We start from the raw sequence: 20973 nt of genomic DNA, 5'->3' as shown, positions 1-20973 counted from the left end.
CAACAAAGCAGCCACACGGGGCAAAGCAGCAGTGCCTGCTGGCACAGCCGCGCTGGCCGAAACAGACGCGCTGGTGACCGTGGAGCTCCTCCGCCTGGGAATTTCCTAGTCTGTAGGCAATAAAAACGTGGCGTCCACTCACCCTCTGCGCTTTCACTGGGAGCTGCAATCCTGAGCTCTTCCTAAATGGCCATCTTTGATCCTCCTCCTTTGTCTTTTTTTTAAGTTGGTGTTCCAGTCGCCTGTTGAAGTGGTGCCGGGGACTGTTTGTTTTCCCAGGCGGTCGCTCACTGCGCTGCCTTAAACGGCAGCACTGAGATTCGTGGCGCTTTTTTTTGCCCTGGAATCTACTGTCCTGGTTCTCTGCTCAGTCTGCTTTTTAAACAGACAAATGGGCAACTTCCCGAGGCTCCAATCACCAGCCAAAAGGGCACCTGGACTGGTGTATTTTGTATGGAGAACCGCTGCTCCCGGGTGGCCGACAAAACAGCCATGCGGCGCAAATAGTGGCACTGGCCAGCACAGCTGCGCTGGCCGAAACCGCCGCGCCGGCGACCCCTGGAGCTCCTTCGCCTGGGAATTTCCTAGTCTGTGTGCAATAAAAATGCAGCATCCACTCACCCTCTGCGTTTTCACTGGGAGCTGCAATCCTGAGCTCTTCCTAAACGGCCATCTTCGAAATAGTTCTTTATTCTGTCTGCACAGGACTGTTCAAGGGCTTAGCAAGGGGAATTTGAACTGTTAAAAACCTAACCCTAAAGTGTTAAACTATCAGAGTTGTGTTTTTTATCCCTAATTTCCTGGCCATAGTGTCTCCCTTTTCCGTTGTGGTGTGCCTCTGTCTCCTGGTGGCCATCAGTACCCCATCTGGTACAGATGCCACCGCCCAAAGTACACATCTACTGTTGTTTGCAGCCTTATCTGGGCCCTGTCTCTTTGCACCAACATAGTAAATTCACTTTTCCTAATTTACTGGAAACATGTAGAGGCATGTGTCATATTTCTAAAGATTTTTGAGCTCTTCCATGGTATCCTTTTACTTGTGATGTGTGTGCCAGTCTGACTCTGCTCATTAGACTCCTGTAGGCCACCAGGGTCTATGTGGTCCTGCAGATCTCAGCCACCGTGTTCCTGCTCTGGGTCCTACTGCTGACCGTGGCATCCTTCATATCAGATTTCAAAATGTTGGTCACCACTTCCTATTTAATTTCTTTGTTCCTCATTATAAACACCAGCGCCAACCCTATCATTTATTTCTTTGTGGGGAGCCTCAGAAAGAAAAGGCTGAAGGAACCTCTCAGAGTGATTCTCCAATGGGCATTAGCAGATAAGCCAGAGCTGGGGAGGAACACAAAGGCAGTTGGCATTGACTCTATGGAGCAGCGGGACTCTACTCAGTATGTGGAGAATCTTCTTCCCATGGAGCACCGAGTCAAAGTGGAAACATGATTTTCCACATCTGAGTAGGAGACTTTTACACATAGTAACCCAGCCTGTTCTGCCTCATAAGACTGCTGCACGAAATCAATGTTTTCTTCTAATCAAGTACAGGTTTCATGAACTTTCAGAACAACTCTTGCTGTTTGTGGTTGGAAGAGACATTAACTTCCTTTCTAGGCAGTATACCCTGTTTGAATGAGCTCCAGTTCCAACAATAAGGGGAATGCGACCCAGTGAGACTTTCCTGGTATCTGTGGAATCCCAAACAGGGTCTATAGAAAAGGCCATGCATTATTCTCTGTCATTATCCTGGAGCATCCTCCAAGTCCAGCCATAAATTTTCCTCTCTTTGTCTATCTCCTCCTTAAATAGAGCCTGAACTTACCTGTACTACCTGATTCTCTACACCAAGAGCCATCATCAAATAAGAAGTAAGAGCCAGCGTTTTGCACCCAGATTGCCTTTGTCCAAACTTTGGCTTTCCCATTCAAAGCATGTCATTGTGGGCAAATTACTCTCTGTAAGTCTGTTTCATCTTATGCAAGAGAAAGATAAAGTTGGCATTTAATACGCATGGTTGGTATGGGGATTAATTAACCTTATGAATATATAGGACTCATTGGATTTTATTTACAACATGTATAATAATTATTTAGTAAGGATGATGTGTTGCAGTGTGTTAAATAAATGTACAAATACATTAAGTTGCATAATGTAATCCCTCCTTACATTATGCAACCCAATTTGGTTGGGTTAGAATTACAACCAAACTTTAGACTTTGAAGAAAATAAATTTACCTTATCCCTTCTCCAACTTAATACCATTTAACTTGCCATCTTACTTACAAAACTCTTATATTGGCTTTCTTTTGTTGAATGACACACATTCTTTTTGCAAATTTTCTTTATTCTGTGATGAATTATGTCATTCACTATTTTTCTTGTCTTTGCCTTTTCCACTTTTTATCTCTAGTTAAAAAGGTCAATTTGAAGAGCATCTCTATGACCACATTTGCCATGAAATCTTATTGTTCTTTTATTTCTTATAACATTATTGTAATTTCTAATGGCTCCACTCTTTTGGTCTTATTTTAAGCCTCTTCTAGAAGATAAGAAATTTTGTGAGATTGAAGTCATTACTTCATGATTCAGTTTCTGAGTTCCAGTGTTTGCACATAATAAGTTTTAATAATACTCCTTTGTAATTTGAATAAAAATTGCATTTCCTTTAACTACATATCATTTATTTCAGCCTTATTAATCTTATGTCTATGATTTTAGACAATCCTTCAAGGGCTAGAATTGGCATTCTATAATATTGCTTTATATATATATGATATTGCTTTATATGTATATGCTTGAAATTCTAGCTATTTGGATATATTATTTTATTGGGGTCAAATAATATAACCAACAAAATGTTATTATTAACGTTATTTGGATTTCTTTGAGATTTACTCTGTGACTGAAGACTTGGTCAGTTTTGTCTACCATGGTGTTTAAAATAATGTATAATCTCCTTTTAAGGTGTAATTTATCAAACAACTCAATTTTTTTATGATTTCTATATATGCTTATTCAATTATGTGTACCTGTTACTCAAAACAAAGAAGATTCGTTCAAGCCTGATATTAGAATATTTGGTGAACTCTTCATTCCCTTATTGCAACATTGTGTAGCTCATGTCTCATGATGCTGTCCATTCAGGAGCATGTTAAGGAGGTGTCAGAGCAAAGGAAGGGGCATGAGGCTTCTCGTGGACAGGTTTTTGTCTCTCAATTTCTGTTAGCTCTCCACCTATAAGCAGATCAGTCCTTTTCAGTTGTCCGAGCTGCAAATATAATTTCCAACATTTTCATTGGTCACTTCACTTTGGTTATGATTAAAAAAATATTGTTGTCATGCACACCATTTTTATAAATTTGAATTTGTCAGTCTTTTATGGCTTAGGTATTCTCAGTTATGATTAAAGAAGTTTTACCTACATCAGACAATATAAAATGAATCTATACTGTCTTAGAATACTATTAAATTATTTCATTTGTAAACATGTAAATATTTGATCAATTTTATTTTTTTTACTGGTAGATAGTGTGAAGTATGAGCCCAGTTTCATATTTTATGTTAAATGGCTAAAGTATTCAACCTTATTAGTCATCACAAGCACTGCATAATGATATATGATTTCCTACCCCTTTTATTAATAAGCTTCAATGGCTGGACACACAGAAGAATATAGAGGATTTAATGTCTTCTGCAACCAAAGTAGTGAGTTTAAGTTATTACTTTTGTTGGGGAAAAATTGAGTACTGTACCTTAAAATTATAAACACACATACACTTATAATGAATGTTTAAAGTTTTATTGCTCCATTTTTACAGAGCCAAAATAGTGTTACCAAATTATGTCCATTACAGGGTGTTTATTGAAACAATACTTGTTTTACCTGCTCCCAAGGCAGAAAAGCCCACTGTCTCTACTGTAGAGATGCAATTGGGAGGGACTGGGCGACTGGGCACTTTCATACCTGTAGCTGTGATACAATTCTCCAAGGCAAAGCCATTAAGTAGGACTTGGCAGGAACTGGTACCCATAGCTAGGAATGGGAATCTTCTTACCAAAATAATAATAATAATAATAATAATAATAATAATACATTGATAAATATGTTCATGAGATCGTTTCCAGAAAATCTGTAAGAGAGAAGATTTTAATAAAATGAAATTACTACTCCCCACCTCTTAAAATAAAAGAAAAAAAAATGAAACAAAACCAAACTAACAAGTGAAAAAAACATGACAAAAAAACATATGTTGAGACCCAAAGGCACAAACCTGAACCCTGGCCTTTTGCCAAAAGAAATGGGATTGTGAAATATGAACAAACATTAGAAGGGTGTTTCACCTCAAACACCCAGGTATGACCACAAAATAAACCAAATAAGGCAAATCTCCCAGAGGGAAGTTCCAGTGTCCATGGATGATTCTCCAGATAGATTAGGTGAATTCTTCTGAAGAGAAGAACAGATTACTGTGAGCCTGTGGGTGATGGACCTTACTTTGCTGAAGAGTGTGATTCTGTCTGTTCTTGTGCCCAAGAAGGTACAGCTGGAAAGGACACTTACTGAATTAATGGAATTAAATGCCCATCACTTGGGTGCCTGAATGGAACTAGAGACAGTAATAAGATGATACTAGATACAGTTCTTTACAAAATAATGGTGCATTTTGCATAGATGCTAATATTTTAATTTTAATTTGGACAAGGGAGGGAGGTGTATATAATTCTGGGGTAGGTAAAAAAGGCCTATGTGTTAGTTATATTGAGGGCACTGCTATATCTCATTAGAGGGCACTCTAATGAGATGTAGCAGGACATTCTATGTGGTATGGCCCTGAGAAGAGTTTTCGCAGATATGAAAAGAGACAGAAGGAAAGGAAGTTCTTTTTTCTTATGTTTCATATCATATTCTGAGTATGAAGTCATATCCTAATCATTTGGAAAGCATGCTCAATGAGGAATGAGGACAATATTCTGAAGATGCCAGAGGTGAAAGTGGATAATTCTACTTTTTTCAAGACATTGTGTCACTGACTTGAATATCTTGCAGCAGCCCTATCTATAGGTTTCTTGGACTTCAATATCATACATCACTGACTGTTCAAATTAGTTGAGATCTCCATGAGGAGTGAAGATAGTTAATGCCTAAAGCTGAGGCGTTACCTCACTGGGTCAACTTAGCTGTGAAGGGAGGTCAGTTATCACCTTGCAAATCTTTTGGTAACTCAAATCTTGGGATGATTTCTTTATTAAGAATTTGGGGGCCGGGCGCGGTGGCTCACGCCTGTAATCCCAGCACTTTGGGAGGCCGAGGCGGGTGGATCACGAGGTCAACAGATTGAGACCATCCTGGTCAACATGGTGAAACCCCGTCTCTACTAAAACTACAAAAAATGAGCTAGGCATGGTGGCGCGAGCCTGTAATCCCAGCTACTCAGGAGGCTGAGGCAGGAGAATTGCCTGAACCCAGAAGGCAGAGGTTGCGGTGAGCCGAGATCGCGCCATTGCACTCCAGCCTGGGTAACAAGAGCGAAACTGTGTTTCAAAAAAAAAAAAAAAAAGAATTTGGACACTTCCAGTGCTTTTTCTGTCCTTGTGGGGAAAGCTTCTATCCACCTGGTGAAAGTGTCTGTAAATACTAGCAAACACTTTAGTCCCTGTAAGGCGGCCTCTGGGTTAAATCTGTCTTGCAGTCTCCCCATGGTGTGTTACTTGGTGTTGCACAGGTTTAAGTGGGGATCAGGGTGAGGGGCAACTTCCCAAGTTGTAACCCTTTTTATAGTCTGGAACAATCCCTTCTCCAAGAATATTTGAGAAACTAGTGAATAGAGAATCCTATCCCAAATGTGAGGAGTCATGAAAATGTTTCATTATTTCCTGTTTCTCAGCCTCAGGAATAGAGTTTTGTTTCTTTTCTTTTTTTTTTTTTTTTTTTAACTATTCTTATGCCTTTGCAAGTAATAGAGTTTATTTTCTAGCAATCATCTGAAGGTCTCACTGGAAGCCTTGTTTTCAGTCCTTTTAATTTCCTTAAGGGTATAGTAATATGGTGCTGCTGACATGGATGGAGTACTTGGTGGTAGTACAGCAGCCTGGAATGCCAGCCTTAGCTGCTCTTTCAACCAGGCCATCTCCTCTAATAATAAAAGTGTCTCCCTTCTGGTATCCCCTGAAGTGAATAATTTTTATTTCCTTTGGGAGTTGGACAGCATCTAAAAGTTGCAAGATCTGGGTAAAGTTGTATGTGTGATCCTTAGTTATTGATAGTCCCCTTTCCTTCCCTATGGCTGCCTGAGCATGGAGCACCAGGAACCCAGATACACAGTCAGTAAATACATTGACTCTTAAGTTTTGTTTGTTTATTTGTTTGTTTGTTTTTGTAACAGGCTCTTGCTCTGTCACCCAGGCTGGAGTCCAGTGGCATGATTTCAGCTCACTGCAAACTCTACCTCCTGGGTTCAAGTGTTTCTTGTGTCCCAGCCTCCCAAGTAACTGAGATTACAGGCAGCCACCACGATGCCAGGCTGATTTTTGTATTTTTAGTAGAGATGGGCTTTCACCATATTGGCCAGGCTGGTCTCAAAATCCTGACCTCCAGTGATCCACCCACCTCTGCCTCCCAAAGTGCCAGGATTACAGTTGTAAGCCACTGCCCCTGGTCTTGAATATTTCCATAGTTGGAATGCCCTCATTAGAACAGTGAATTCTGCTTTTTGAGCAGAAGTCTGAGAAGGTAAATCCTTGGCCTCAATGACTTCTTGCTGGCTAATCTTGCTTTCTTATTCCCTCATAAATAAAGCTATTTCCATCTCTAACTACACAACATTGGGGTTAGACAGGGCTTGTCTTTAAGATTGGGTCTTCTAGAGATGTCTTCCATGGGTTCCACACAGAAATGAATGAGTTGCAGATCTGCTTATGAGACGTGAGGTCCAGCAACAGAGTAGAGGGTTTAAAAATCAACATACTTTAAGGGTAACATCTGGGATGTTATGCAGAAGAACCTAATATTTAAGCAGCTGGTCCCCTGGTAGCCATTGGTACACTTTTGGCTCCAGGACTCTCCATACTGTACTTCCTGGGGTTTAGTGGGGGTGCCGTGACATCTCATTGTTGTCCTAAGGTAAACTTACTGGCTTCTTCCACCAATACAGTGATGATAGCCACAGGTCTCAAGCATCCTGGCCACCCAGCTGCTACCTGGTCTAGCTATTTAGATAAGCAGCCCACTGGTCCAAAGTAATTCCTAAGCCTTTGAGTTAGAACATCCAAAGCTGTCCTTTGTTTTTCCCATAGCAAGTGAAAGGTTTTTCTGACTTCAAGAGTCCTAAAGCAGGGGCTGTTCCTAGCTTTTCTTTTAAGGTTAAGAAGGCCTGTTGACAGGTCTCATTCCAATTCAAAGACTTGTGACCACTTCGTTTTGGGGGTTCGTAGAATGGTTTTGCTACGAGCCCAAACCTGGGAATCCAAATCTGGCAGAATCCAGCTATTCTCAAAAAGGCTTCTTAATTTGAGGGGGCTGGAGTGCCAGGATGGTCTCTTTTCAACCCTGGGTGAGGATCTTGGTCCCAGAAATGACCATGTGCCCCAATACATGATGGGACCCTTTGGACAGAAATTTGGGCCTCTGAGGGGAGACCTGTTACCCTTGTTTTGTCACAAAAGTAAAGACTTGAATTGTATTTTTATCAGAATTTTCCCCTGGTAGGGCTGGAAATTAATAGGTCATACACATATTGTAAGAAAGATCCATTAATTAACTGTAGTTTCCTTAATTCTTTTGCCAATGGATTGCCAAACAGATGGGGACTGTCCTAAAATCTTGGGGACAGGACAGTCTAGGTAAGCCAAGATGCAGCATGAGTGTCTGGATTAGTCACAATGAAAAAAGGTACTGGAACTCTATAGGTGTAAAAGTATGTAAAAGAAAACATCTATTAAACTGAATATTGTGAAACAATGAGCATCTTTAGGGACTTGAGTTATTATGGTGTAAAGATTAACAACTACTGGAACTGGAGCTACTGCCTCATTAACTGCCCTTAGATCCTGAACAAATCTATATTTTCCTGTTAATAAATCTGGCTTATTAACAGGAAAATGGGGGTGTTACATTGGGACTGACAGAATTGTAATAATCCATACTTCATTATTAGAGGATGGATGCCCCTCTGAGCCTCAGGTCTAAAAAAATATTGGATGTCTTTGTTTTTTGCTTTCTATCTTTCTTTCTTTTTTTTTTTTTGAGATACAGTCTCCCTCTTTCACCTAGGTAGGAGTGCAGTAGCAAGAGGCTCATTGCAATCTCTGCCACCTGGATTTAAGCAATTCTCCTGCCACAGCCTCTTGAGTAGTTGGGATTAAAGGCACCCGCCACCACACCCAGCTAACTTTTGTGTTTAGTAGAGAGGGAGTTTTGTCATGGGGGCCATGCTGGTCTTGAACTCCTGGCTTCAAGTAATATGCCCACCTTGTCCTCCCAAAGTGCTGAGATTACAGGTGTGAGCCATCACACTTAAAAAGGTATTGTTTTTCCCATAGATAATTAACACTGCATTTCAAAATAACCTGACTGGGAGTACATTAACAGTTCTTCCAGGAACTTCCATGTCCCAAACAGAGGGGAAGTAATGTGCTGGAAGGAACATCTTTATCTGTGTTAAGACATGCACTTAGAACTAGGAGAATTGTTTCTTCCCAGCCTGTGGCCTTCTCTTGAGGTGCTCCAAATTGAACTGTGGGCTATAATTGGGAAAGCAAGTCTCTTCCCAGTAAAGGAATAAGGCACTCTGGAATAAGCAAAAATCTGTGGGAAAACATGTGTTTCCTTACAGTGCAACTAAAGGAATGGGTGAATCTCCTAGCTTTTGGCTGGCCATCAATCCTCATTTCAGTATAGGAGTGGGGAGACAGAGGCCCCGAGGACCGCATCAGAACTGAGAAGGTGGCTCCCATGTCCAATACCTTAATATTTTTACCTGCCATGTCAGGAGTTACCTGACGCCTTCTGTAGAGATGGTAAGGTTTCTGGTGGAAGCTGTAGGGAACCTTGGGCCCTGTCAGTTCTCTATTCTCTCAGCCATTAGGGATCTGGGGAGCTGAAACTCCCTTTGGAGCCTGAGGCAGTCTTTCCTCCAGTGGCCCTCTTCCTTACAAAAGGCTCACCGATTCCAGCCCGGGGGCTGACAAGCTGGCCTTCATCTGGGCATTCCAAAGCCACTCTTGCAACATTCTCTTACCATGGTTAACCCAGAAGGCACAAAAGTCTGAAAGCAGCTGCTAACAGTTGCACGTTTTGGTCACTTCTTTTGGTTTTCTCCTCTTCCTCTGCCCTGTGGCTATCATTGTAAACTCCAAAGGTCATGTTTAACAATTGGCTCCCATAATTTGGGGTCCCATTCCTGCCTTTTGTAACTTCCTCCTAATGTCAGGGGTAGATGGAGTAATAAAATCCATGCTCAGAAGAGCCCACACTTCAAGGTGTCTGGGTCTACATTAGTATTTTCCTGAGTGCCTCAACCAAGCAGCCCTGAAGCAGAGCAGGATTTTCATCCTTCTGCTGTGTTCTTTCTCTGTCCTTGTCAAAGTTAACCGGCTTAATGACACACCTTTTCATACCTTCTGTTAAACAAGTTAGCCTGTGGTTTCTATATTGAAGATCTTGGGAACACTTCTGGTAATCCCACTGAGGGTCTCTGTGTGGAACTGCATCCCCTTCTACATAAATGGCATGGCCTTGGAGCAGCTACTCTATCTGCATATTCACAGGCAGTACCCAGAACACTTTGCTTCTCCTCTATAGGAGAGCAAGTGGATAATAATATTTGCAAGTTGTGCCAAGTTAAATCAAAAGACGATCAACCTACAAACTATTCTATGAACTGCCCTGGATCCTTCAAAACCCAGCCACATTTCTTCTTGAATAAAGCCAATTTGGACATGGGAAATGGCACATAGACTCTGATTGTTCCCCTATCCCTGCCAGCTACCTCCCACAATGGGCACAGATTCAATTTCAGGGGCTGATATAGAGCCCCACTCCTGGTGGTACTGGTTGGACTACTTCCTTGGGCAGTGGGGGATATAGGCTGGAGCTCACTGAATAAGGGGGAGAGGTTTCTGATGACATTGAGTGGAATCCTGCACTGGACAACTGGCATCACCCCTCTCAGAATTGGGGGACAGAGAAGACCCTGGGGAGGGCAATGGGTTTTCCAGAGGGTGCCGCTAGGAAGGGAGCATAGAGGATCTCCCACACAGTTTCTTGGTGCCTGGAAGTAACATGAGCCAGACACATCCTGCAGTTGACTCTTAAGTCAGAATCCTTTTAGGGGGCCATAAAAGCCTGTACATAAGGAGCTTCTCCCATCTTCCTTCCTTTCTACTGAATAAGCCCAGTTGTAAAATAGTATTATGATGGAAAGAACCAGTTTCAGGCCAAATTTCTTGTTCTCCCAAGAAAATGTGTTTCTTTTTCTTTGAGCCATCTAATTTGAATTTGCCCCAATTGCCTAAAAGACACCCCAGTGGGGAGTCCTTTGGGATGCTTGCTGTTGTCCCCATGTCTAACAAAGATCTCTATGCCACCCACAAGTTTTTCTAAGTCTATCAAAAGCCCGGTTACTTTTCCTTTCAAATTTCCACCTCCTGCAGAGAAGATGTAAGTACAGGTAGCAAAGCATTATGAAAGTGAACTATGAAATATGAATAAGCAGTAGAATGATGGGTCTGAATTCCACAGAGAGTGAAGAAAGCATTTCAGTTTGTGCAAAGAGGAGCTGAGAGAAACCAGGTGTTCATGGAAGGGAGGAAGGGAAGGCATGAACAGTGTTGTTCCCTGAGCTGCCAGAGAGTCTACCTAGCAGCCACAGACACTGAAGAGAAATGTTTTAGCAAAATGTTTGGGTGGCTGCTGCTTGTCTGCCACTATGGGTAGTTGTCACTTGGGTTCGGGGTCCAGGAACCCCTGCCTCTGTGACCAACAGTACAGTATGGCCTTGAGCAAGGTCACACAGGAAGAGGCCCACGCCTGGCTGCTATGGAAAATGGTAATTTTTAACTTAAGGGCAGAGAAGATGACATCAACACTCCCCCAGGGGAGGCACTGTAATCCATAATCCTATAGGGAATGTCAATGCTGAAAACCCCAGAGCAGCCAGGCAGAGGCCGACAGTGACAGTAGAACTCTCACACACAACAAAATGCCAAAACCTCAGAGTACCTAAGTATCAGCCGATGAGGTTCCCCACACCAAATGCTGGAACTCCAAGGGTTGGCCAATGGTGAACCACAAAGGCCAAGTTGGGGCCACAGAACAATGCAACTCTGGCATCTCGGGTTCAACACAGTAAGGGACTTTCACAACCAAGTGTACTGCCTTAAATAGTTCTTGACTCTGTCCTGTGTGGCGTCCCATCCCATCTTGTCTTATCATGTCTTCTCTTTTCTTTGTGGTCACCAGATGATACAAGGAGAACAACCCCCAAACTGAAGCTTAGTCCAGGAGAGTTCTTGTCTCTTCCCTGGTAAGAATTCAAGAGCAACCCAGCGGTGAAAGAAAGCAGCTCTGGTTAAGCTGGTGCTGCTTCTTGTGGGACAGGGGTATAACCCCTAGGCAGCATGTGGGCTGCTAGGTAGCTGTATGTGTACTTACTTTTGATTAGATGCTAGTTAGGAGGTAGGTTATTCAGAACTCTCTGGAAAAGAGATAGGATGTTTACAGAACCATATAAGGTAACTTCCCAGGCGTTGCCATGGCATGTTGACATTTTCATTTATAAATTGTCATGGCACTGGTGGGAGTGCCTTTATGCTAATGAGCACTGAGAGTAGCTAGAGGTAGCTTTCGTCTCCATCTGCTGATTTTGGTCAGCTTCTTCACCACACCCTGTTTGGACCAGATCCTTCTCTGATCAACAGGGCCACCACTGGAAAAGAAGTCCTGCCACTTTCCTGCCTCAGTAGACTCTCTGCCAAAGAATGATCTTAAAAGTTTGCTATTTAAGCATGATCTGGAAAAATCTTCCTGGACATGCCAAATTCCCATCCTTGAGATTTCTGTAGGACCAACAGGCAAAAACAATATACCCCAATGGGACTGTTAGGTTTCAGATCACTTACTCTCCTTTGGATTTCTTTATCTGAAACTAAATTCTTCATATACATTGACTTGTCTTTTGGAATCCAATGTAAAAGTGAGATGTCTTCTTCAGAAGCTTTGAAACATACAAATTAGCCTTAAACTTACCTACCAGACTTCCAGGCTAGAAGGCTGATTCACGTAAGAAGGTCTAAGAATACACTTCACCCATATCCTGGGTGACAGGAGGAGATCCCTTACATAGGTTTGTACAGCAGACTGGTAATCTACACTTTCTTCTAGCAGTGAGAGATACTGAGAGCTGTCGCTCCTCCTGCAAGGCAGAGACCCACAGAGAGCCAAATTTTAGCCTAGAACTCAGCCAGTTCTTCACAGCCTCCCATGTCTTACTTTTTCCTCCACAATTATTTACTTTGAAAAGTTTCAAACCTATAGAAAAGCTGAAAAAAAAGAACACCTCTACAATGTTCACCCAAGTTCAACAGTTAACATTTCTTTATCTTTTTTTTTTTTCTGTCTACACACACCTACACACACATGCATATTTCATGGTAAATGCAGAAAAAGAAAACTCCACTTCATTTCTAAATATTTCAGCATGTATTTAATGAGATTAAGGACATTACTCTACATAATTATAATAGAATATAATGTTCAAACCTAAGGATATTAACATTAATTCAATAATATTATCTAGTATATAGTCCAGATAAAAATTTTCTAATTGTTTAGAAAATGTCACATCTATACACATGTATGTGTATGTATATAGGTATTTATGCATTTATAATGTGTGCATGTGTGTCATGTATGCACATATAACATGCACTATATATGCATAAATATCTATATTTATTTATATTATATCTATATGTATCTAAATAAATAAATATCAATATATATATTTATATATATATTATATATTTATATATATGCATGTGTGCATGTGTGTTATATATACATATACACATATATGTTATACACACATATACACATGCACACATGTTTTAAGGATTTCTCCATACGTAGTGAACTGTAACCTAACTGAATGTGTAAACAGCTTGTAACCTACTTTTTTTTTTTTTTTGAGACAGTCTTGCTCCATCACCAGGCACCAGGCTGGAGTGCAGTGACATGATCTTGGCTCACTGCAACCTCCACCTCAAGGGTTCAAGTAATTCTCCTGCCTCAGCCTCCCAAGTAGCTGGGACTACAGGTGCACGCCACCATGCCCAGCTACTTTTTGAATTTTCAGTACAGACGGGGTTTCACCATGTTGGCCAGGATGGTCTCTATCTCTTGACCTCATGATCCACCCACCTTGGCCTCCCAAAGTGCTGGGATTACAGGCGTGAGACAACACGCCCAGCCAACAACCTGTAACCTACTCTTGTGCCAATGACTGAGTTTTGGCCAATCACAGGTGGCCAACTATTTGAACTGGGTTCAAATAAGACAAACTCAGAGCTGCAGCCAATCCAATTATTTTTATACCTGATTTCTGTTTTCTGTAAGCCACTTTCCTTTTTCCATCAATAAATATTCTTCCACCACATAATATCACTAAAGTCTCTCCGAACCTATTCTGGTTCTGGAGCTTCCTGATTCAGGAATTCTTCTTTGCTGAATTAAACTCTCTTTCCCCGTGTGTGTGTCTGTGTGTGTGTGTGTAACACATTATGTACATAAGTAATGCATATATGCATATATATACATAATATTTATTTAAAAGAGAGAGAGAGAGAAGTGAGTTGTGATATTGATGTTGTTCCCCAGGTTCCCAGTAAAGTTTCTCAATTGCACTTTAGTTACCTAGAACTGTCCCTCCATTTCTTTGTTTTTGTTGCTGAGTTTTTGAAGGCGATAGGCTAGTTATCTTGTTCAATATCCTGCATTCTGATCAAACAACATTTTTTGAAAGAACAGGATATAGGAATTTGTGCTTCTTACCACTCCACCTGCCAGAAAGCAAGCGATGCAAGAACAAAATATTGTGAATATTTTTACATCAAAAGTATTAAAGGAAACTCAGCACCTGCCAGCAAGTTTATGGTGTGCCATGGTGGCATAGTGATTCGCACTTTGTGTTGTGAATGCAGAGCCTCAGTTCCAATCCAAAATGGTGGTGGCTGACATTTTTGGGTAGAAACTGATGTGTCTTTTTGTTTGCTTTCATTCCCGCACTGGCTGCGTCCTTTAGCGGGGTTTAGCACTGACTGCTGCAATGCGGTGCTGTCAGGCAAAGGGAAGGGGACCCCAAATTGCACACACCTGGTGCTCAGGATACACTCTATGTGTCACCATTGAGCAGAAAATATCCCAAAAGGTAAAGTGCCGCCTTTCAATCCGCCATGGTGGTAGCTTCCACTAATGCAGTGGTGTGGTCATAACTGGTTTTTACTGTTCCTTATAATGGCTGCAACCCTTATTTGTGGCCAGAGAACAAGGCTTACCACTGACTTGCCAGCGTGATCCAGTGAGGGCCAGCAGAACACCCCTGGACTAGGTCGTTGGAAACTTGGAGGTGCCTCATGTCTGGGCATGTGTTGAACTGCCCCACAGGGTGAAATGCGTCATCTCAAGAAGACTTCTCTGTACTTTCCACTCATGAAATTGTGTAGTTATAGCTGTTCTTCTGGTTGAGATAGTAGCAGGGATTTTGTTGTGGGGGGTGGGGGGGAATGAAAATGGGCTTTTACTGTGTTTAAAATAAAATCCAAGCTCCTTGCCATGGTTTACACTGACTTGTCTCCAACTTCCATTCCCCAACCCCCATGTTTATGCTAAAGAGCAAACTAATGAAATGTAATTCACATAGTGTAAAATTCAAATATATTAACTGGACAGGTTATTAAATATTGACAAATGAAATTATTACCTAGATCAAGTTATAGAAAATTTCCATCACCCCAGAAAGGTCTGTAAACGCCAGGCACAGTAACTCATGCTTGTAATCCAGCACTTGGGAGACTGGGGTGGAAAAATTGATGGTGCCAAGGTGTTTGAGGCCAGCCTGGGTGACATGGCACGACCCCTATCTCTATAAAAATAGTTTTTTCAGATTTAAAAAATAAAATAAATTTTAAAACATCCATAGAGTCCCTTTCCAGGCAATCCCACCATTCTCCACTTAGTTAATCACTATTCTGATGATCAGTTAATCACTATCATGTTTATCACCATAGATTATGTTGCTCTGTTCTTGAAATTCAAGATGTGGGTTTTTTCCACATCTTTAAAATATATCCATGTTATTATATGTATCAAGTTGATTTGGGTGTTACTGGTGCATGTTATTCCAATGTGGGAATACACCACAGCTGATGGACAATTTGGTTATTTCCAGTTGGACTATTATGAAAAAAGCTACTGTGCATGAATATTCCTGTACAAATCCATTTGTCAGCAAGTGTTCTGTGTTTTTTTAGATTTTAAATTTGTCTCTGGCATCTATTAATCACAGGACAATTATAATAATTATATGTTTTATTTGCTGTATTTTTATCTTAAAACAATTTACCGATGTATGTTTGGTATACTAAAAGCTGTACATATTTAATGAACACAACATGCTGAGTCTGGAAATAAATATAGACCCATTAGATCATCACCACAATGTATACAATCAAACTATTTGGCTAGGCATGGTGGCTCACACATATAATGCCAGAACTTTGGGAGGCCCAGACTGGCAGATCACTTGAGTCAGGAGTTCAATAATAGCTTGGCTAACATGGTGAAACACAATCTCACTAAAAATAAAAAAAAAAATAGTCAGCATGATGGCACACACCTGTAATGTCAGCTACTCGGTAGGCTGATACATGAGGATTGCTTGAATCTGGGAGACAGAGGTTGCAGTGAACTGAGATCACACTACTGCACTCCAGCCTGGGCAACAAAGTGAGATTCCATCTCAAAAAAAAAAAAAGTTCTGTCCTTCCCTCTTTGCTTATTATTATTCTTTTAAGTTTTATATTCTAATTGATAGAAAATAATTATAATATTTACAGGAGTACATGTGATATTCTGATACATGCCTACAATGTGTAATGATCAAATCAGGGTGTTTAGGATATCCATCATCTCAAACATTTTATCATTTCTTTTTGTTGGGAACATTTCAAATTCTTGGTTACTGTGAAATATACTGTATACTGCTATTAGCTATAGTCGTGCTACTGTTCTGTATCCTTTCTGAGATGCCACCTAACCCCCTGATGTTCCAGTTGCTATGGTTGTCCAAGCTTTGTCTTCTGTTCCTTTAATCTAGGAATACAGTTTGGTTTTGTATTGTAATTTAGCTAACCCAAGTAAGTTGGACCAAAGTTTGTTTAATACGCTAAAAATAAAATCCTGAGTCCCCCAACTGAATAAATGGACCCCCCCGTTGGCCAACGTGACCCTCAGCAAACCTTAAAAACTCAGACCCTGGCCAAGAAGAAACAGGAAGCCAGACAAGCCTCATTATATTCCCACCCTTTTGCAGTTTTAACAAAATTGACCAACCCTGATGTTATCATAGCAATCATAAGACTGATGGAGTGGACTTTTTATGGCAATAAGACATGACTATAAACAGGACCTAGGACCATGCCAGGCAAGGGTGAAATCACACACCCCCTACAAGTAAAGAATAAACTATGTTCTAGTGCCCCAAGGTTTCTTCTCTAGTAGCTAAACAAGCTCTGGCCTTGAGTATAAGGAGTGTGGAAGCACTTGCTGCTCACCCCTCGCTAGATACTGAACCCGCCTTCCCACAGGCCATAACTACAGCCTTGATTGGACAACAGACTGATTTCAGTAACTTTATCCTGATGAGAAGACCAGCGACCATGGACTGGTTCTGTCAGATTTACAGTAGTTGTGCATTTGCATGCCTTTGTGTCCTGAAAAGACCTTTGTGTATAGGGCCTAATTGTAATGCATTTAAACGCCAAGTATCCAGTATCCACAACAAGGTGAACAAGGTTGTATATTATGTGAATGTCTGTTCAATAAGCATGCATCAGGACCCCCTTCATAAATATTCATGAATCCTTCTATAACTTGTTGAATATGTATGTTTGGCCAACTCATTCAACTTAAATTCCTTTCTTGCCCCTCCCTCCCTCAAAGTGCCTGCTTCTGGGCTTTCTGCATTTCCCAGCCTGTCAGGATGACCACTGGTGAATCATACCTGTAACCCCAGCACTTTAGGAGACTAAGGCAGGCGGATCCCAAGGTCAAGAGTACGAGACCAGCATGGTCAACATGGTGAAAGCCCATCTCTACTAAAGATACAAAAATTAGCTTGGTGCAGTGGTGCGTGGCTGTATCCCCAGCTACTCAGAAGGCTGAGGCAGGAGAATCACTTGAACCCAAGAGGCAGCATTTGCAGTGAGTGGAAATCCTGCCACTACACTCCAGCTTGGGATAGAGCAAGACTCCGTCTCAAAATAAATAAATAAATAAATAAATAAATAAATAAATAAATAAATAAAAAGTATCCTCTGTAACCTTATAAATTGTATGATTTTTCAGTTAACAGCTCTCCACCAAAAGTTTGCAAATTGCAAAACTCACTCCACACCATTCTTCCACATGTCTGCATGCTTTTGTTCAGTCTTCCAGCATCTTCAAATTTTTTTTTTTTTGGAAATACATTTTTCTAGTTTGTAGTCATTATCTGTGGGAGAGTTACTTTGAAAGCATCAAGCAGCCATTATCAGAGGCAGAACACATTCTATCAGCAATGGCAGCCCAGCAAATAGGGTAGGACCCCACCCAGGTGTCGATCAATGCATGGCTGGGTAACCTTGAGGAAACTGCTTGGTTGACCTCTAAAGCCAGTACTGCCGTGTGAGAAATGGAGGTATGAAAAGAACAGGAGTGCCAGGGTGCCCAAGAAGGAAAAGAGTAGGAACAAGGTTCTCTGTCAAGTGCGTGAGAAACAGCTAGAGCATCGCCATTAACTCCTCTTCTTCACTGGAGTTTTTGGAAACTCTCCTGCATCTGAACCTTGGGGCCCCTCGCAAATTGTAGTAACAAGGGGGAAAAGTTGCTGCTTTTGGAGAACTTACCAAAGCACGTCTTCCCTGACCGAGAATCAAACCCAGGCCACAGGAGTGAAAAGGCCAAATCCTACCCACTAGACCACCAGGGAACTAGCAACAAGTTTCTTTCATTCCTCCTGTCTTCCAAAGTTTTCTCCAAAAGGTGAACCTGCATGTGATGCCCACAAGGCTGCCACATGTATAAGTCAAAACTGATCCGGAGGCTCTGACGTCTTCTGTGCTCCCTGAGGAGTGCGGAGCCACTGGAACCACAGCTCTGAGGCTGACATAAATCCAAAGACCTGTCCCCTCACAGATGTCCTCTTCACCAAGAAACTATTGGACCTCCATTAGCAGTCATGTAACTATAACAGCTTCAGACAGGAGCCAATGAAGCCATCAAAGCCCTCAACAGGGGCATCTGCGAGTTCACTGTGGTGGCTGTAGACACCAAGCCGCTAGAGATCATTTGACACCTTCCACTGCTGTGTGAAGATGAGAATGTGCTGGGCCTGCCTGGAATGTCTGCATGCCAGGAAGACCCTGAGGTGGGCGTGTGGGGTCTCCAGGCTGGTCATCACTTGTTCTGTCACCATCAAAGAAGACTCACAGCTGATCCAGTTCATTCAGCAATCCATTGAAAGGCTCCTAGTCTAAACCTGTGGTGTCTAAACCTGTGGCCTCAGCTCCATTCTCTCTGCTGACTCCTCCCACTGAGGTTATTTTCAGCTACTTTCTCTTGTTATAAAATACTGTAGTACTAAATCTGGTTTCTGGGGTTTTGTATTGTTTTTGTTCTGCTTTACAGGGTTGTTTTGCAACATCTCCCCGCCTACACTCTCTCTGTCATCCTTCATCCTGTTATTCTCTCTATTGAAAAATGAACAGATGCTCAGAACAGAGGAAGCAGAGCGGTGTCACCATCAAAGGCAGGAAGGGCCAGGAGAGCCTGATGGGAGCAGGGCTACAGATCTGGTTCTAACTTTCAGGCACTAACTTTCTACTGTGTGCAGGTGCAATGGAAGTAAACACCACCCACCATGTATCCCCGGGCCTGGCGTGTGGAATCATTCATACACGTCCATATGAGCGAGGGGTTTTCTTTGCTTCTAGGGGATTTGTATCATTTTCAGAGAAAGCATGTGTTCTGTGAGGTTGTTAGGTTTATGTCCAAGTGTCATTTACTAATGTACCCCTGCTGTTTGCTTTTGGATGCTCTGCCTTCACCCCACAACTCTGCCCCTGATGGCGGCAGGGCAGCAGCATACCAAAGATGTGCTGCAAGATTTTTGAGGTGGGTGAATGAGACATGGGTCAGTGGACTCCAGTCTTGAAAGAGGCAGGAGTGGCAAAGGCAAAGAACATGAGCTAGTGCTGGGGTGAAGGATCCTGAGAAGATCGTGGAGAACTGACTGGTAGCTACAGCAGAGATGACAGAATCCAAGGAAACAATTCTCTCTGGTGAATCGAGATTTCTTCAGGGGAAATGTGGTAGCAGCTCTGAAAGCCCTCACCCCGTCTCCTGCCACAGTGTGGGTTACATGTATCTTTATCAGGTGAGGAGGGTGCTAATTAATGTGTCATTTATTTTTGTGAGCACATTAATAAAGAAATATATTCATATTTCAATTTAATGGGAAAAAATCTGATCTAGAGATGTCTCTTTTCAAGGCAACAGCATGACTCTGGAGAGATGGCCACTGGAGCCTGGGCAGTGGACCAGGGTGCCAGGAGAAGGGAAAAGGAGGTACCCAGGCTGAGAAGGGGCTAAGCACTCAGCCCTGGGACCTCCAACAACAGGACACAGAGACTTGCAGGAACCCAGAGAGCCTGGATGGAACCTCTTGCAAGCAAGGCCTGGGGGCCCTGACAGAGCACTGGATGTTTCCCTCTAAAACCTTTCACATCTGCACTGTTTCCACCCTACTTGGAATTCTTTGTTCTCATCCTGGTTTGAAGACAGGGTCTTGCTCTGTCACCCAGGCTGGAGTGCAGTAGCATGATCATGGCTCACTGCAGCCTCAAACACCTGGGCTCAAGTGATTCTCCCACCTTAACCCCTGGAGTAGCTAGGACCCTCTGCAGAGTCTCTCCTTTCCTGGTCACTAAATTAGAGCAAATGGCTGTCCTGAAGAAGGTACCGTGGGGACAGGGGATTAGTCTGTCTTTCCAGCCTTTCTTGGCCCTGCCCTCACCTTCAAGCCTCTTCCTGACCTGTGCTCGAGGTCCAGAGTCATGCTTAAGACGTCTCTGCATGGCTTCTCCTGAAGAGTCAGGAACCCCACATTTCCTTTTTAGCCTGCAGAGAAGCTTCAAGCCGCACATTTTTGGGTATGCGAGGATCCTGCAAGGCACCATGGGCAGTGGCCCCTGAAGTGAGCTTGTGGGTCTCCAGACACCTGCAGTCCCTTCTGCTCCTGTAGGAAAATGGGCAATTGCTTTTTTTTTTTCCTGTCCGGGAAGGATCCCAAAATGTTCTGAGTCAGAGAGGCAAGGAATCCTCTCCTCTGGGTCAGTGGTAGAGCAAGAGCAGTTTCAGAGGGAAGAAAGCAAGAAAAGATGTCAGGAAATCACCCAGTCAAAAGCTCCTAGGATGCCTGCCTCACTTGGAACTGGACTCCCAGTCTCTAGGGAGGGAGACAGTCTCGTCCATTCCCAGTTTCCAGTCTGAGCCAAAGTAGAGAAAAGCTGGACACTGAAGCCTGGCGTCCAGTCAACATTTTGTCACTTTCCCCAGGGTGGAGCATCTGAACTTTGAATGTGAAGGAAACGTGGTAACCACGGCAGTGAGAAAAGCTGCTGCTGGAGCAAATGACACTTTCTTCCCCAAATTTGTTT

General features: G+C 42.4%; 1 protein-coding gene and 1 pseudogene across 1 annotated transcript in view; both read left to right on the top strand.

The window, feature by feature from the left end:
* Positions 1 to 1449, top strand: part of MAS1L (MAS1 proto-oncogene like, G protein-coupled receptor) — an 8816-nt gene extending 7367 nt beyond the window's left edge. The window contains 3 exon segments of the mRNA XM_037735832.1: positions 762 to 858; positions 861 to 1052; positions 1055 to 1449. Coding sequence (XP_037591760.1) covers positions 762 to 858; positions 861 to 1052; positions 1055 to 1449 — 684 coding nt within the window.
* A 16385-nt stretch (positions 1450 to 17834) lies between these two features.
* Positions 17835 to 18792, top strand: LOC108298555 (annotated as a pseudogene).
* Positions 18793 to 20973: the final 2181 nt, after the last annotated feature.

The sequence above is a fragment of the Cebus imitator genome, unplaced genomic scaffold (assembly GCF_001604975.1).
Source record: "Cebus imitator isolate Cc_AM_T3 unplaced genomic scaffold, Cebus_imitator-1.0 Scaffold995, whole genome shotgun sequence".
NCBI lineage: Eukaryota > Metazoa > Chordata > Mammalia > Primates > Cebidae > Cebus > Cebus imitator.
Note: the sequence above shows the minus strand (reverse complement) of the source record. Positions and strands in the feature narration are given on the sequence as shown.